The following is a 20972-nucleotide window of genomic DNA, read 5'->3' on the forward strand; positions in this document are numbered from 1 at the left end:
ATAAATATATGTATACATTATAGTACATTAGTTAATGTACAGTTAAATACTGTCTATTTTGTAATATTTATTTATAGATATATATCCTAAACACACAAAAAATTAAGTTATTTGCTTAACTTATTATTATTTATATTATCGTTTATATACATATATTTACTAAATCACTACTAATTTTTATTTTATTTTGGTGTAGTTATAAATAAATACTATTGTATATTATACAATATATATATATATAACTGTCACTGAAACAAAACTAACTTTAATTTATATACTGTATATATATATATATATTTGATGACTACTTGATAATATAAAAATTAATATATTTTTAAATACAATAATAAATTATTATTATTATTTTTTTGCCAACAAGTTTTTACAATTATAATATTGATTGGTTGAAAAAATTATTAGTTAATAAAAATTATTTATTTTATGTAAATTAAATTAGTGATTAAATAAATTTATTTAATTTTTTTCACATGTGTTGAACATTTAATTTTATGATACTTTTATGAAAGTTAAATGATTTTTAAGATAATAAGTCAAAAAAAAATAAATTAAATAATAATAATAATAAATCTATTTTTAAATTTTTAAATGTTTTCAAATAATAATAATAATTTTAGATATTTATAGCCTTTTTAGAAAAATAACTGATGACTAATAAAATTATTGTTAATTATTACGTATAAAAAATTTTTTTAACATTGAAATAACACTAAAATTACTATTAAATACATAATAATAGTTGTATAATTTATTATTATTATTATTATTATGAAAAAAATATATTATCTTTTTTTTTGTTGAGATACCAAATATACAATACATAACTTAAATAAAAAATAAAACATTTATAACATTTAGGATAATTAGCAAAAAAATATATTATTATTTAACTTTCAATGTATATATGTAAAACAATAATTAATTACTAATATTTATATTAAAAACAACACATTATTACTAAAATGATTAATAAATTATAATTTCTATTTTTACATTTAAATATAAAATTTATTATTAAATATATTAAATTATGTTTTCTCTAAACTCATTAATTATTATACTATATGTTAATTAAAATACTTTTGGGTTTGACCTTTAAATATATAAATATAAATTTACTTTTAATAATTTTTATATAAATGACTATATTTTTTAATTAAAATAACAATAATATTATATACATAAACACTATATTGTAATTATATTTTACTCATATTTTAATAACATTTTTGATAACAAAAACTAAAAGATTAATGAATTTTAATTTAGAAATTTTTAATTATTCATAATTAATATTTAAATGTTAAATGTTGTTTTTAAGATTTTTTTAAAAAAAAATTAATTTATTTTTATATAAAGTTTTTATTGAAAAATATATAATAAATTTTTTTATATTGTGTTAGTGGGCGACACATAAATATTCATTTAAAATAAATACAGTCAATAAATGGTATAACAAAATGATTTTTTAAAAGTAAATAATAAATAAATAAATTTATTTTCTGCTTAAATGTATGTCAAGAATATTCCTAACAATTTGTTGTTTAATATATAGTTTTTTAAAATGTTTTTTTTGTTGTTTAAACTGATTTAATATTTAAATGTTTTATTATTTTATTATAAAAACAACTGTTTAGTAGATTTTAAAAGTAAAATTTATTTTCATTTTCTTACTATTATTAGATTTTCAACAAACAAAATAAAACGATAAAATCAAATTAAATTAAAGTATATATATATATATATATATATATATATATATATATATATTAATATTTAGATGAAATTTAAGTATTATATAAATTTAGTTAATAAAACATTTATATTTTACAAACAGTAGTAATAGTACTGAAAAAAAACTAATTTTTGAAATACTAAACAAATTTTTTTTCATTTATATATTTCATATATATATTTCAGAGATTAGTAGTAATTGTTTTAAATTTTGTTTATTTATTTTATTAAAAATTTTATTTCCTGAAAGTTTATTTTTATAAGTATACTATTGTTGTTGTTGTTGTTATAAAACTATAATATTTTTTATCATAAAAAAATTTAATAATAATAATAATATAATTGAATGTCTATTATATTTTATATATTATATATATAAAAACATATAAAATATAGTAAACAATTGATGAGATAATCTTTCAAAAAAAATAAAGTAAAAAAATAAAAACTAGACAGTCAATAGAAATTCAATTTCTAAAATATATTATCAAGGTTATATTTAAGTTATACAAATATATATATATGAAAAAATGTATCGTGCAAGTTAAAAACAATTTTTTTTGTTATTTTAAATAATGTTTTTTTAAAAAATAAAATATAATTTTTCAATAAATCAGAAAACTTATTGATTATTATTTATTATATAATCAATTTATACTATACTACTAGTAAATGTAACAAATTGTTATTTTTTTGAAAAAAAATATTTATGAATAAATAAAAAGTATAGTTTTTTTATATATAAATAAAATCATTAATCATTTATTTTTTTTAAAAAACAATTGATAAATATGTATAAATTATTGTTATTATTATTTTTAAAAAATTTAGTTTTAATAATAAAATTTTCAATGTACACTACCTGTAATTTTTAAAAAATATATTTTTAATTTAATTTATAATTTTTGTTTGATATCATATAAATATATACTGTAGTTTAGTATTTATAAATTTATTTAACAATTATTTATTAGGTGTAGTATTATTATTATTTTTAATCAAAAATAAACTCATTAATAATAAATGGCAACAAAAATAAATGTTATTGAATTGATTTCAAAAATATATTACCAAAATATTATCGGCAAAACTATTATATATATATATATATAATTGATTATAATATTTTAAAAATTAAAATAATATCAAAAATTAATATAAATTGATATATAATATACAGTATATATATATTAGAAATACAATAATTTGAATATATATATAGTATCTATTATATATAGTATAATATTAATGTATTTTTTTGTTATTAATATGATTGATGGCTATTAGAGTATATATTTTATTTTTTAAAAAAAAATAATATAATTATTTTTGAAAACTTATTGATAAAAAATTGACAAAATTGAGATAAATTATTGAAATTTAATTTAATATAATATTATATTTGCATAATAATAATAATAATACTGTATAAATAAAAATATTTATAATAATAATTATTATTATATTAGATAGTTTTGTTAATGAAATAAAAATTGCTAAAAATAAATAAATAAATATTTGTTTGTAGTTTATGAGTAAATATACATACAGTATATATTAAGTAATACATTGTATTAATGTTTATTTTATTAATTAAATATAATAATAATTATTATTATTATTATCAATATTATAATGTTTTGATTAAAATTGATTACAAAAAATTAACTTACAATTAGTAGTAGTATTTTTTATCATGCAAACTTATCATTAGTATTATTATTATTTTGACTATTAATTTAATAAATTGTAACTTAACTTAAATTTTTTTTTTAATTTTATTAATAACATGTTAAAATAAAATATTTTTTTTAAAAATATAAATAGATATATTATTTAATTACATTATGATTGGTCAATAAAAATAAATACATATACAGTATATTGATTTATTTTTATTAATGTTTATTTTAATGTATATATATATCTAAATATATATTTACACAAATATTTTGATTTTATCATTAATTATATTTTTTTAAAAAAATTAACATATTTGAAAAAATTGTTGATTAGATATAATTATATCAATATCATCATCAAAAATAATATTAACTCATGTATTATTATTAGTATTATTATTATTACATAATATTTTTTTTGATATAATTTATTTTTCCTGTCCATATCAAACAAACAAATATATATAATAAAATTAGATATTTTAAAAAATAATAAATATTATTTCATTCATTGATAAATTATTACATTGCAAATCAAATATAATGTATGTATATATCAATGTATATCAATATATATATATATATATATTTCATAAAAAACACAACATTTATAAATATAGATAACATTTATATCAATACATGTTTAGTATATATATATATGAATCATATAATATGATACTAAGTTTTATACATATATATATATTATTTTGTTTACTATTTATAATAATATATATAAAACAATTTATTATTATTATTAGTATTATATTTTATATCTAGTAATATAATAAACGTTCAGAAAATAAATAAATAAATATTTCCGTGACTTTAGTAATTGGTTTAGCAATTGATTTGAATAAATGATAAATATTTGCTATAATTTTTGTTTTTTGTTTTACCTTTTTTTATATATATATATATATAGTATATAATAGTTGGTTAACCAATTGATAGATATAGAGGATAGACATAAATATAGGGATAAACATATAGATAATTAGTTATATACAGTATATATTGTATATTAAATATATTAGTTTGTATTGATTTATTTTATATATATATAATAATAATAATCTATATTAGAGAGAGAGAGAGAGAGAGAGAGAGAGAGTAAAAGTGTATCAAAAAATTATATATATATATATATATATGATATTTATACTGTATATATGATAAACGCCTCAACTAAAAAAAATAAAATAATGATGCGATCATAAAGATTATCACATTTTATGTAAACTAAAAATTATAGTGTAATGTAATGTAATGTATAAAAAAATAATATCATAACTACAGTACAAGCCCCATAATAAATATTAGACATAATAATAATAATAATATGTATTTAATCATTCATTAAATAATAATGACAGTATACTGTACTCATCGATATACTGTACTAACTCTATATATAATATACTAAAACTAATTTGTTTTTTTTTTGTTGATTTTTTTTGTGTTAAATTTATATTTTACATCAAAAATACATGTTTGTGTGTACACACTACAGACTGGCAAAACTAGGGGATTAAAATATATTTACTTAAGTACATATATACAGATAAAAGGATTAATATATACATGCAAAAATTTTATATAAATAACATATATAAACAAAACAAAGATACTAATGTCATATGATAAATAAAGTTAATATTATATTTAATGTTAATATTAATATAAAATAAAATGTTTAAAAAATTTAGATAAAAATATTAAATATTGATGATTGATTTGATTGATTTAAATATAAGAATAATAGTAATAATAGTAATAATAATAATAGTAATAATAGTAATAATAGTAATAATAGTAATAATAGTAATAATAGTAATAATAGTAATAATAGTAATAATAGTAATAATAGTAATAATAGTAATAATAGTAATAATAGTAATAATAGTAATAATAATAATAATAATAMTAATAATAATAATAATAGTAATAATAGTAGTAATAAGTAATAATAGTAATAATAGTAATAATAGTAATAATAGTAATAATAGTAATAATAGTAATAATAGTAATAATAGTAATAATAGTAATAATAGTAATAATAGTAATAATAGTAATAATAGTAATAATAGTAATAATAGTAATAATAGTAATAATAGTAATAATAGTAATAATAGTAATAATAGTAATAATAGTAATAATAGTAATAATAGTAATAATAGTAATAATTTTTGTTTTAACTTTTATTATAATTATTTAAAATAAAATTTTTGTATGCATAATATTTACTTATACTGTATATATGAAATAAATAATTATATTCATAACTTCCCTACTTTGCCTGTCTGTAGTACACACACACTGTGTAGACAACTACTAATCATTGATGAGAGAGAGAGAGAGAGACAGAGAGAGAGAGGAGTTATATATTTAATGGTTTTCCCTTTAAGCCAAAAAAAAATTATGTATAATTAGGAGTTAAAACATTGCTATCTCTCTCTCTCTCTCTCTCTCTCTCTCTCTCTCTCTCTCACTCACTCACTCACTCACTCTCTCTCTCACTTACTCAATCACTCACACACACACTCACTCCCTGAGAAAAAACATTTACTAAAAAAAAATTATAACAAAAATTTTTCTAAATATTTAATAATTATTGTATAATTCAAAAAAAAAACTATATATTAATCTCAAAACTTAAATATTATTATTATTACTATTTGACAGCAACAACAACACTACAACTAATCATCGGCGGTACCACCAAACTATCGGGACTACCACTACTACTACTACTACAACTACACTACCTATTACTACTAGTATTGTTGTCGGCATCGGCACCGGTAGTCCATGGGGTCAAATGTCCGCCATCTATGGTAATCGTTCCGTGCAGTTGTGCCCAATATATCAATCAGATTTCCTGCTGGAATCTGAAACCGGATGTCAACCTAACCCATATATTTGTCAACTTGAGGAAAGCCGTCAGCAATGGTAATGGTGCCGATGCTGATGATGGTCTGCCCATCATATACGATGAATTCAAACTAATTCAATCCGAATTTACCGAACTGGGAACGGGAGCTGAAGCCGAGGACAGTGGTGGCGGCGATTTTTTTGCCGGTATAGCCTTCGCTAAGATATCTATAACAAAAAATCCGCGGCTCCGGCGTATACACAGCGGTGTATTTCGGGCATCGAGTCGTACGACAACATCGTTGACCATTAGCGAGAACCCAGTCCTGGGTAACGATCCGCCCAACGATCGCCAGATTTTCCAATTGATCAACAGTTTTACGGGACTAACCGAAGTCTGGCTGACGGACAACAATATTACCCGATTACCCGATCGGGCATTCGGTCGACCCCAACGATCTCTATCGTGGTTGTCCTTAATCGACAACAATATCGAGTCTATCGGTGATTACGCTTTTCATGGACTACCGGCTCTCAACTATCTGCTACTCGATGGCAATCGTATCGATCGGATAAGCGATAAGGCATTTGATTTTACCGACGACAGCGGTAGTGATGGTAGTGGTAGTGATAGTAGTAATCAGCAATTGTTGCGACTGTTTCTACGGGACAACGATCTCAATGACCAATCGTTTGCCGATCATACGTTTGATCGGCTCCGGAGGCGACTACTGATTGATTTGACTAAAAATAATTTGACATCACTTCGACCCGAAGTATTTGCACCGGTATTCCGGCGAAACGGTTCGGCAGTCATACTCCGACACAACCCGTTGGTATGCGATTGTCGTTTCAAATGGCTTCACGACCGACATCTACTGTACAATTCATCCGATCCCGACCGACACTATTTCGTACACAGTGTCCAGTGTAACGGTAGCCGACACGACAATCATCGGCTCAATGAGCTAACCGATAAACATTTCCAGCACTGTCCCCAGGATGACCCCCAGGAGCTACAAGCGATTAACTGTTTTCATAATAATGGTGTAGACTATGATTATCACCAGTGTCTCAATGATGATAATAGTGCCAATCAATTGTTAAATATTAATAATTATTACAAATTACTGTTATTAAGTGTTTTATTAATAATTAATTAATTAATTTTAATCAATATTTTTTTTAATGATATGATAATTTTGAATAATAATAATAAAATTAAATATTGTGTATAATTTATTTTATTTTTTTTTGCTAATTTATTATTAGTATTTTTTTAAAAAAATAGTATTGATTTAAATTTATATATTATTTAATATAATTGTATTTAAATTAATATTAATTATAAAACTTATATTATTAAGTATTAGAGCCAGAAAAAAATCTATGATTTTTAATCAGAAAATAATTAAATTATATTATTATTGTTTTTTTTGTATAATAATAATTTTTATTTTGTAAAATAAAAATGTTTTCAATGATTTTCAAATGTAATTATTATAATATTTTATAAAAAAATCAATAAATTATTGCCTTATATAAAGTATTATTATTATTAATAATAATAAACAATTTTCATAAATAATGATTAAAATAACTTATTTATAAAGTTTTTTAAAAAAAACTGTATTAAAATAATTAACTTAAAATATAAAGATATATTTATTGAATTAAATATACTTGTAATTGGTTACAGATCTACTGTTGTAAGTTAATTAAAATAATTAATTAAAAAATTTATGTATTTTTTATACATAATTAAATAGTAATAACACGTGTTTTTATTTAATTAGTAATAAGTTTTTTAATACAATTTTTTAATAATTACTGTTTGATATATAGAAACAAAAATATTGTGTAACAAAAAAATTAATTAATTAATTAATTATAATATATTTATAAGTAGTTAACAATAAATAAAACTAATTATTTAATTTAATTAATTAAATTAAAATCATAATGGCTGCTTTATAAATAGATTTTTTTAAAAATACAAAAAAATATATATATTTTTATATATTTTAATAAACTAAATGAAAAACATTGTATTAAATATTTGTGCTTTAATTGTAATAATATTTTACTTTTACTATCTGTGTTATCTAACATATAGGTATCTAATCTATACTATATTATTATTGTTACTAAAATAATTATCTATTAATTTATTAATTAAAAAAATAATTTTAATTATATATATATATAATTATTATTAATACTTAACTAATTAATTATAAACTATAAATTTTATTATAAAAATTATTGTATTTATAATTCAATAATTTTAGTCTAATATTATTATTTTTTAAATTATATTTTTTAAAAATTATTATTATTATTTAATTATCATTATTATTATTAATTAATTATTATTATTAATTTTTTTTAAAATTATAGTTATAATGACAAAAATGACCATGGCGATGATGATGATGATGATGGTGGTGGTGGTTATTTTGCAGATTAAATTGACCATGGTGATATTGGCAAAATCAATTGTTACGCTAATGATAATAAAATAAAAAGTTTTAAAAAAATCATATATTAACAAATTTTTTTTAAAAATAAATAAATTGATTGTCAAAATAAAACACAAAAAAAATCTAAATAATAAATTAATTTATTTGTTTTATTAATTTAATTAAAAAACATTATATAATTAATTTTTAATTACAAATAAGTTATTTTAAACAATAATTTCTAATTAAATATAAAAATTAATTTTTGTTAATTATTTTATTAGCCAATAGAGGACATAGTTTTGTTGTTTTCAAAATAGTAGTAATAAAATAAGCTATAAATAAAAACATATATTAGGGTTGTCAATTTACATTAAGTTTTATTCAACAAAAAAAAATAATTTAATAAAATAATTTATATTAAATTTGTAGATTATTTATTTAATTAAAAAAAATTATTAACAATAATATATAAATTGTTTGGTATAGTATTAAATAGTTTTTTTTAATTTTTTTTCAAAAAATAAAAAATTACTTTAAATTAAAAAAAAAATAAATAGTTTTAAATAACTATTTTTCAACGGTATATATGCCAACCCTATTCACATCACATACCATAGCAAACAGTAATAATAATATTATTAAACATTTTGTTTGTTATTATTATTATTATTATTATTATTATAAATGTTTTGCCAATTCATTCATTGCATTAAAACAATTGATTGATTGATTTGAAAGACAACAACAACTACTATCACCTGAAAAACTGATCCATTGATTATTAGTTTTACTATCTTCTAGTTGTTGTTGTTGTCCACCACTGGTTTGGACACTACCGATCTCACTGACCAACTGTGACCGAACCGTCGGTCGTCTTGTCCGTCGACCAGAGATTTAGGAGTTGTCCGACTCTTTACCGCCGCCGCCGTTGCCGTCGCCGCCACTGTTGTTGTTGTTGTTGTTGATGAGAATGTCTGCCGCAAGAAATTCAAGACTATTTATCGGTTCATTAGTTTTACGGTTTAATTCTGACCGCGAATTATTTTGGCCGCCATTTCAGTCTTAGAGAGAGAGAGAGAGACAGACAGACAGACAGACAGAGAAAGAGAGAGATATTTACCACAAGAAGAGAATAAATTGGTATTTGTTTACCACTATTGACGAAGAAGAAGAAGAAGAAGAAATTGAAGATATATTACCACTTATTTTTGATAATAAACTATAGGATTGAAACCAATTGATTGATTGATTGATTGATTTAAACCATTTCATCGACGACAACGACGACGACGACTATCACTACTACTACTACTACTTATTCAAGTCTTAATCGATAAGAAGTAGAAGAAATGGTAAAACATTTTTTAGTAATTTTATGTCTTGTTTTTACTGATGATGAATATCTGTCTCTCTCTCTCTCTCTCTCTCTCTCTCTCTCTCTCTCTCTCTCTCTCTCTCTCTCTCTCTCTCTCTCTCTCTCTCTCTCTGTCTCTCTCTATCTCTCTATTCTCTCTCTCTGTCTCTCTCTCTCTCTCTGTCTCTCTCTCTCTGTCTCTCTCTCTCTCTCTGTCTCTCTCTCTCTCTCTCTGTCTCTCTCTCTCTCTCTCTCTCTCTCTCTCTCTCTCTGTCTGTCTCTCTCTTTGTCTCTCTATCTCTCTCTATCTGTCTCTCTATCTGTCTCTCTATTTGTCTCTCTATCTGTCTCTCTATTTGTCTCTCTATCTGTCTCTCTCATTGTCTCTCTCTGTCTCTGTCTCTCTATCTGTCTCTCTGTCTCTCTCTCTCTGACTCCCTATCTATCTATCTATCTTAAGGAGCGAAACAACAATTATGGCAAACCGTCGGTTGTCGGCCGCAGCGGAGGCTATCGACAGCCGCCGCCGCCGCCGCACGAAATGAACGACAATTACAACTACTATGAAGACGATGACGACGACGACAATGATGACAAAGATAGACAATCATCGGATGACAACAACCATCAGCTGATGGATGTTTTGGACAACTTTCGCGAGAATTGGCGTAAAGAGTTGTTGTTTTCGCCGACAACACAGACATCGGCCACCAATCGGCGATTCAACGATACAATTGATAATAGTAGTGATGATATGTCGATCACTGATGTCGACCTGAAAGCCATGGAACTATTCAAAGAGGGCTCACTATTGGAACAAAGAGGCAAACTGTACGACGCTGTGGCCTACTATCGACGGGCCACCCAATTGGTACCCGATATTGAATTCAAAATGTATCGATTGGAGGCACAGATGATGAAAAAAGCTTCGGCCGATGATAGCAATACCGATAACAACTCCGTAGACGACGACAACAACACCAATCGTTCGGATATTGATGGCCAGCGAGGAGTTGCGGACAACGACAGCGACGAGTTTGATCCCAACGACGATCTGATTACACGATTTTTGCGTTCAAATACCGACGAATTCGGTAACTTTTGGCTTTGTTCGCCGAAACAGTTGACGACCAATACTACTACTACTACTACTACTACTATGTCTTCGTCATCGACATCGACATCAAGAGCACACTTTTCTTGTCTACCCATCGAAGTGGTCCTCAATATACTAAAATGGGTTAGCAATCAATCAATCAATCAATCAATTTGTTGGATCAATTGATTACTGATTACAATATTTATGTCTTATGTGTTAATCACAGATCGTGTCCAACGAACTAGACTTGCGATCACTGGAACAGTTCGGTTCAGTTTGTCGTGGATTTTATATCGTATCACGTAATCAATCAATCAATCAATTGCAACGACTTGTGGATCAATTTCTTATTGATTTTTTTTTTTTAAAAATTTTACTTTAGGTGACAGCGAATTGTGGCGACTATCCTGTCATAACACTTGGGGCAGCAATTCAAGCGTATCGACGGGCGGTACCGCTGCCTCGGCCGCATCCGCCTATGGCCACAATTGGCGCCGTATGTTTATCGATAGGCAGCGGCCTAATTTCAATGGCGCCTACATAAGCCGTACACAATATATAAGACAGGGCGACATATCGTTCAACGATTACTATCGGCCCTGTATTCTAGTCGAATACTACCGGTATATCAGGTTTTTTCCAAATGGTTTGTTTGTTGTCTTTATATACACCCATAACCCCATTGTACAGTATATACTGATTATATGTGATTGATTGAACTGACAGGACATGTGCTTATGTTGACCACTGCCGACGATCCCCGCCAGAGTCTACCGTTGCTTAGACAGCGTCAGCCGAAAAACAACAACAACGTACTCAGTGGTCACTATCGTATCAATGGACCGACAATTGCTATAGTCCTGCATCGGGAGTACGTAGCCGATGACTATACACAACTGTCCGCCCGTAATACTAATAAATACGGCAAGAAAACCCGCGATCGCCAATTGGCCACCCAAACGTTTAACATTACACTAGAGTTGCGCAATGTTCGCCATCGTCGTAATCATCAATTGGTTTGGCAACAGTATTCGGTCAGTTATCGCAAACCCAACAACGGTGGCGGTGGCGGCCAAGAATCGGGTGCCAATGATTTCGATCTGACCGGCAATAAGTTTCCGCCGTTTTGGTTCTCCCGAGTCAAGAGCTATGCGGCCAATGCTGACCATAAGCTTAACTAATACTTGCTGTAAAAATAAGTGGTATTTTTTGTCGTTTGATATGTGTGTTGAGTGAGAGAGAGAGCACAGGTAGGGAGGGGACAGTTGTTTGTTTCATCATATAGTGATTGTTTGTTACGGTAATTGAAATTTTTTGAATTTAATTTAATTGATTGAATAATATGGATATCAGAGTCATATTACTATTAGATATTATTATTATTATTATTATCCATAAATTGTGTGATGTATTGAATGTTAGTTTTTTTGTACTTATTTTAAAAAAAATATTATTATCAATATATATATATATATATTATTGATATAATTCAATCAATATGATATTTAAGCTATAATTTTATTATTATTATTTTTTTTTGTTGATTGAATTATTTGTTAGTTTTGTTTTTAATTTTTGTTTAATTTTTTTTATTACCCCGGTAATTATAATAATTTTTCAATAATCACACATTTGTACTGTTAATTATTTGTACAAATAATATGAGATAACATTTTTTTTAAAAATAATAATAATATTTTAAGTATCAATTTTGTTATATATATATATATATATATATATTATGATGACATGAGTTGTTATTATTTTTTTAATTGTTTTTTTTGAGATTGAAATTCCCAGTGATATATATATATATATATATATATATATATATATATATATACCGTAATATTACCTGTAATTTACTGGTAATTTAAGAGTAATTTTTTTGCGTAATTAATAATCTTTATATATATAGATATATTGATTCATTGATTGTTATAAATATCGTTAAATATAATATTTTCTTAAATATTTATATACAAATTGTTGTTAATTAAAAAATAATAATAATATTATTAATAATATATTTTTTGCGTCCGTTAAAAAATAATATAATCATATTATACTGTAATAATAATAATAATAATGATAATATTGTAATAATATTTCAATACATACATTTGAAATTATTATATTTAATTATTAATATAATTATTAAAACAAAAATGTAAATCAATTTAAAATAAATATTAATAAATAAATTGTTATATGTTATGACAATTAATTTTTAAAAGTTTATTTAAATTTTTAAATTTTATAAATAACATAAATATATGTACAGTTATGTCATATATATATATAAATATATCTAAACTATTGATATAATTTTAAAAATTAATATTATTGTACAGCACCTGTAGTTTATATAATTATTTTTTAGTTGCAATTTGATTGCAATAATATGTAAAATACAAGATATCATAACTTTTTTTTTGTATATATCATATATTTTATTCAACTAACAATAAAAATTAATTTAATTATTTATTATTATTATTCATTAATATTATTAGTTTTTGATGCCATTTATACTGTACTATAAATGTTATGTTTATTATTTGTTATTATAATTTATAAATATAATAATATGCGTTGAAAAATAAAAATGCTTAATAATCACAAATAATAGATATTCAGTATATATATATATTACTTATAATATATATATATATATATATACAGTATATATAATTAAAGTTTATATGCAATAAAGTACTTATATATTATTTATAATTAATATATTATTATTATTATTATTAATACATTAATACTGTATAAACTGGATGTGTTTACTATAATAATAATAATTATTATTATTATTATTATTGTTGCAAAATTTAGTAATATAACTTAATTATAATAATAATAATTAATTAATTATTAATTTATTTAGTATTATATTTAATGACAATATTAAATGTCATCATCATCATTTTGTTTGATGCTAAGTTAATTTTAATAATTTACACTGATGATACTACTAATATTATATTAATATCATAATAAATAAAAAATAAAAGTTACTAAATAAATATTATAACAATTTATTTTGCAAATAAAATATTTATTTATTTCAACAAAAAAATGTTATCATATTTTTAATTTATTTATGAAACAATATATATATATATATATATTATATTTATATAATTAATATTATCTATTATATAAAACATATATATATATATATATATATATATATATATATGATGTCTGTCTATAAAAAAAATGCAATAAATATTTTATATATAAATTTTTTACTATATTTCATAAATAATAGTTATCTAACAAATTTATTTTCAAATGTTATCACAAAATCTATACTATTGTTTACCGTAAAAGTTGAATATATTATATTTTTATTGCAATATATAGTGTATATATTATTTATATAATATATAAGCTATTAAACCGTTATTTTTTATTATTATTATTATTATAAAATAAATTAGAAAATAAAAAACTCAATTTCCTTTTGACATTAAATTAATTCATTACAACACTTGTATTATTATTATTATTAATATTATTATTGTTGTAAAAATTAAATGATATGATTAGCAGAAAAAAAGTTAATATTATATACTATTTGTAATTAATTCATATTTATTATAGTACTTAAAAATATCAAACATGTATTTTTCTACAATAAATATATTAATAAAAATTATATATTATATACAGTATATATAAGTTTTCAATAAATATGACAATAATAATCACAATATACATGTATATCTATATTTTGTTTGATTGATGTTCAAACAAACAAAATTAAATTAAACATACAAATAAAATATCTATAAAAAACGTTACAATAAAATTATATATATATAATCTAATTAAATATTAGTTTATGTGTTAATTTTTTTTATATAAATCAAAAAAAAAATTATAACAAAACAAATAAATTGCTAAATCATTGTTAATCGCATCCATAGAAAAAATTACTTACAATTATATATATATATATATTTACTATGTCTAGTACTATGACTTAATATATATATATATATATTTATGTGATATCATCATTACCTTAACAACGATTTTTATTATATCATATATATATAAATTTATTATTTACTGTAATTTTTATTTGAACCAATAATAATAATAATAATAACTACAAATTTCATATTATATAAGTTATATATACCTTATTTTCAAGTAATAGACCTAACCTATTGTTTGTCACCCCCTGTATATTGAAAATAATAAAAAAAAACGGTATTACCTGTGATTGCATTTAATGGTTTAAACATCCTATCCATCCATTTATTATTATTATTATTATTTTATTTTTATATTACCAGTCAATCACTATTGTAATTGTTTTGTGTGTGAAACATTGAAAATAAAAATATAACATAAAAATAATAATTGCTGACAAAAAAATAGTAAATTTTATTTAATATATATCATTGACTAACATTGTGTGTGTGTGTGTGTAAAACATAAGTAATTTATTATTAAAATTTTTTTTTATTTTATCGATGAATATATAACACATCAAATAAAATATAATAAATTAATATACATTTACTTTATATATTAAATATACAATATCATATTAGTGTTACTAAAATAATAATAATAATAATAATAAAAAATTTATACAACAATTATTTATTGTTCAATCATCGATATATAGATATTTACATACCATATATAGACTATATACTATATATATATATAACTATCTATAATATATATAAAAAAGATAATAAAAATTATTTATTATTAAATAAAATTAGTTTTTTAGTGTCACTACTACTACTATCATATATATCATCCATAAAAAAATAATAATAGTTTTTTTTGTCATTATTTTTCCTAACAAACAATTTTGTGTTTTTGTTTGTTTGTCAGTTATTTTTATATACTCTACTATACATAGATATATAACAAAAATTTAATTATCATATATTTTATTGTGTATATAAAATAATATATATATATATAAAACAACATGGCTGTTAGTTGTGGTGGATCAGTGATTAAAATTTTGCTATTTATTTTCAATGGTATCTGGGTGGTAAGTTTATTATTATGATTATTATTATTTAAAAATAATTATATACATGTTAATTTATTTTATTGTAAAAATAATAAATTGAAAATCGTATCAAATATATAGTAATTAATTTTAATATTTAATAATTTAAGTTTAAATAATTTTTTTATCTTATCAATAATAATAATTTAGATAAATAGTGAAATAAATAAGTTATATATTTATATATTTAAATATATTATTTAATTAATAATACTTTATTATCTATTAATAGTTAAAAAAAATATTATATAGTTATTAAACAAAAAATATTGTTTGAATTTATCTATTATTACATTATATATATAAATATATATTATATCATATATTATCAGTGTATTACACTTCAGGGGTGATAAAGTAATGTTTTAATATAAATATTTATTGTTTATTAGTATTGTTACACAAAAAAAATTATTTATTTAGTTTTATTTCAATATATATTTAGGAAACTATAGTTAGAAAATTTTTTATACAGTAATATTGATAATAATAAACATTTTTAAGACAATAAAATTGTTTGAAGATATAGATAGTGTTGTTTTGGCAGCAATTGATAAGAGAGAGAGAGATTCAAACATTGATAATCATATTAATTATTAGTATTATTATTACACATTGTGTTATAACAATAGCATTATATGATTAAATAAAAAATTGATAATTATTTATATATATATATATTTTTAAAAAATTAAAAATCATATTTTTTTTGTATAATTATGTGGACAGTTATGCGGTGCGGCCATCATCTACCTGGGCGTTCGGGTAGTACTCATATACAACAACAACGATATATCGCAGATAATACATGAAACACCTAAGTATTTATACATATATACCTATTTTTTATATGATATTAAATTAACACAAACAACAATTTAACACTTAAACTATTATATTAATATATATATATATAAATTAAAAACTATTAAAAACAATTAATTAATAATTATTATAATCAATAATTTTCATATCAACTTATTTTTAAAAATATATTGATATATACTATACTTTTTTAATTATGTAATTACACCAACAAATTATCAATGAGAGTAAAAAAATAATATAAACTTCAAATTATAACAAAAAATTTACATTAAATTACTGAAAATTTTTAATTAAATACTAATATTAATTAATTAATTAATTAATTAATTATTATCTTATAGTCACTCAGCAGTGGTACTGATAGCCGCCGGCGGACTCATATTGGTATTCAGTTTTCTCGGCTGCTGTGGGGCTATAAAGGAGAGCACATGTATGCTAAATACGGTATGATTTTTATTAAATTAAAAAATAATAATAATTAATATAATAATCAATAACACTATATTGAATGATATCTATCTATCTATGTTATGGACAGTACGGCGGACTTATACTGATATGTCTGGCAGCTCAGGGAGTCGGTGCATATCTGGCCATCCGATATAATTATGATGTATTGTATTGTATATCAATTGATTTAATAATAATTACTATATTACCGTTCCCACACCCACCCCACTACACCCCCACTAATAGCTGGAACAGTATGCCAACGATGGTATCAAATCGGCACTTCATAGCTACGATTGGTCCAAACCATCGACTGATCCGGCCAACCGGGCTATCAACGAATTTCAACGGGAGCTACAGTGTTGCGGTGCCAAAAGTCGTAACGATTGGAAACTACCGGAGCCCGACTCTGGTATGTAAACGTTGTTAACCCCTCCCCCCAACCCATATATATAAACATCATAACTAACCCAACCGACACCCACCCTACCACCATTACTAGTAGTCCCCAATTGTATGTGTGTGCCTAAATATGACAACTCCCACCCACCCAATTCCATAATAAACTTTATACTAACTAATCCAACCCCACACCCACCCTACCACCACTACTAGTAGTAGTCCCCAAATGTATGTGTATGTGTGCCTAATTATGACAATACCCACCCCACCACCACTACTACTACTAGTAGTCCCACACACTACCCACCCACTCACCTACCCGCCCCCCTATTTATGATAATTTACGTAATTTACTTACTTAAAAAAGCTTCTCAAGTAATCTACTACCCTGGGTCCTGTTGTAAAGACAAATCGGCCATCACACCCGACAACAAATGTCCCATTACTAGTACCTGGGTAAGTTAACTAACTTAAAATTACATAATTATTTAATTAATTTTAATAATTAACTTATAATAATAACTCATGATATTATATCTTGAATTATATATCTGATTATTATATACCAATCAGATATATAACTCAAGATAATATCATTGTTATTATTATAAGTTAATTATTAAGATTAATTAAATAATTATCTATCTATTAATTATCTATTAATTAAAATATTATAGTTAAAAAATATTCATACATATAGTATATACTGTATTTATGATTACAATTGTGAACTATACGGTATATTAAGTATAATTATTTAATAAAAACTAAATTAATAAAAAAAATATAATTGTGTTTTTTTTGTCAATTTTTTTTATTTTTTTGAAAAATTATTTTAGGAAAAAGGTTGCACTCAAGCAATGCTCGACTATATGACCATGTACATTGGTAGTTTAGGTATAATAATATATATATCACCAGTGTCAATTTATATTATTTAATTATATATATTTTTTATATATAATTTGTTTTTTAATTAAATGTTGATTTAAAAAACAAAAATTTAAATTAATTAATTAATTTCTATTTTTAAATAATTAATTAATTTCTATTTTTAAGTAATTAATTAATTTCTATTTTAAATAATTAATTAATTTCTATTTTAAATAATTAATAATAATTTCTATTTTAAATAATTAATTAATTTCTATTTTAAATAATTAATAATAATTTCTATTTTAAATAATTAATAATTAATTTCTATTTTAAATAATTAATAATAATTACGATTTTAAATAATTAATAATAATTTCTATTTTTTAAATAATTAATAATAATTTCTATTTTAAATAATTAATAATTAATATTTTGAAATATTTAGGTTATGTGGCCATCGGTATAGTATTGATTGAACTGTTGATATTGGTATCGGCTTGTTGTCTGGTCAGGGATATCAAGTCCCGATACGCCGATTATGGATCACCGGGTGGTAAGCCAAGGGGTGCCTAAAAAAATAATAGGCTAAATGGTGACGACATACCGGTGCTTATATATATATATATATATAATAACCGATTTTTTCAAAACTAAACTATACTATCATATTATTATTATTATTATTATAAAGTCATAAAAAATTAATTAATCAATAATTGAATTAAATATTATTAGTATTATGTGTTAGTAATAACTATATACTTAAATACAGTATTTATACACAATATGTGTTACAAATAAAATTTTAATCACAATTTTAATTATAGAAAATAATAATTATTAATATATTAACTAAAAAAGTATATATATATATATATAATAGTTTTATGTAAAATAGTTTTATTTAAAAATTAATAACATTTTTAACTATAAATTATCTATTATTTAAATAATTTTATTATTTTACAATTGATTTTAATTTTGATTATAATTGATTGTTTCATAATTATATAATACAGTATCTATTAAACTGATATAAATAAATAACTAATTTATGTTATTTACAATTTTATTATTATTATTATAACTATTAGTAACTATTATTTTTATTATTATTTAAAAAATCAATTGAATATCATTTATATTAAGCACAGAAACACATGTAAATCATAAACTATTTTTTTCAATAATAATAATAAAACAATAAATTCAAAAATAAAATCTATAAAATTAATAATATATATAATTATTTTTTATAAACAGTATAAAAAACTTAATACCCTTAATATATTATTTTTGGTTTTATATTTATCAACAATAATAGATTATTTTAAAAAATAAATTATTAAAATATAAAATAAAAAATATCAATTATTATTATTATTATTATTATTCTAATTATTTATTATGATATTTTTTTTGTTATAAATACATTATTTAATTTAATTTATATGATATATATTATTAAATTTTTATGGTATACAATCACCTATTAAAATTTAGATGATCAAGCTAATATTTGTGTTTGATAGTTATTACCTGGATAGTTGTATTTCATCGAGTTATTAAAATATATAGTTAATACTAATAATAATAGTAATAAATATTTGGATTTTTAAGTTTTACAGATTTAAATTAAACAATTAAAAAATATCAAATAATGTTTAATTTAATGTACTTATAATGTATATACTATTATAATTATATTTATTTCAAATTATTAATAATAATAGTAGCAAAATAATAACAAACAAAAATCAATAGTTTTTATTTATTTTTTAAAATTTAAAAGCAAAACATTACAATTTGTAACAAAAAAAAATAATAATAATTAATATATTAATTAATAAAAACAAAATTGTTTATTTTATTTTCAAATTAATAACACATTATTTATTACTTATATACTAAATGTATTGATATTTTTAAAATAAATAATATATTGTTTATATTTATTTTAATTATTTTAAAACACATTCAAAAGCAACACATTTTTCATCCGGTTCACAACAGTCTAGGCCACACCAATCTTTACAGTCACCTGAGCCAGCAACTTATTACAAAAAAAAATTAAATAAAAAAAAATAAAAAAATAATTATATTTAAAAAAATTGTTGATTTTTAAAAAAAT

At 21.4% G+C, this 20972-nt stretch overlaps 3 protein-coding genes across 3 annotated transcripts; all 3 read left to right on the forward strand.

Annotated features, from left to right (window-relative positions):
* Positions 1 to 6134: 6134 nt before the first annotated feature.
* On the forward strand, positions 6135 to 8018 carry LOC128954470 (slit homolog 2 protein-like). Its single transcript, XM_054300052.1, has 2 exons — positions 6135 to 7394; positions 8005 to 8018. Exons 1-2 carry the CDS (start codon positions 6266 to 6268, stop codon positions 8016 to 8018), a joined length of 1143 nt encoding a protein of 380 aa, XP_054156027.1. The 5' UTR covers positions 6135 to 6265.
* Positions 8019 to 9447: 1429 nt separating this feature from the next.
* LOC128954490 (F-box only protein 9-like) lies at positions 9448 to 12620 on the forward strand. The gene is made up of 5 exons (XM_054300076.1): positions 9448 to 10122; positions 10585 to 11364; positions 11450 to 11525; positions 11606 to 11869; positions 11950 to 12620. Exons 1-5 carry the CDS (start codon positions 10120 to 10122, stop codon positions 12402 to 12404), a joined length of 1578 nt encoding a protein of 525 aa, XP_054156051.1. The 5' UTR covers positions 9448 to 10119; the 3' UTR covers positions 12405 to 12620.
* A 3464-nt stretch (positions 12621 to 16084) lies between these two features.
* On the forward strand, positions 16085 to 19496 carry LOC128954496 (23 kDa integral membrane protein-like). Its single transcript, XM_054300083.1, has 8 exons — positions 16085 to 16264; positions 17015 to 17106; positions 17455 to 17557; positions 17652 to 17726; positions 17810 to 17975; positions 18333 to 18421; positions 18805 to 18862; positions 19287 to 19496. The coding sequence occupies exons 1-8, from the start codon at positions 16199 to 16201 to the stop codon at positions 19412 to 19414; spliced, it is 777 nt and encodes a 258-aa protein (XP_054156058.1). The 5' UTR covers positions 16085 to 16198; the 3' UTR covers positions 19415 to 19496.
* Positions 19497 to 20972: the final 1476 nt, after the last annotated feature.

This window comes from Oppia nitens, unplaced genomic scaffold, assembly GCF_028296485.1.
Source record: "Oppia nitens isolate AA-2021 unplaced genomic scaffold, nextdenovo-longstitch-racon4-pilon3 scaffold27_pilon_pilon_pilon, whole genome shotgun sequence".
Lineage (NCBI taxonomy): Eukaryota > Metazoa > Arthropoda > Arachnida > Sarcoptiformes > Oppiidae > Oppia > Oppia nitens.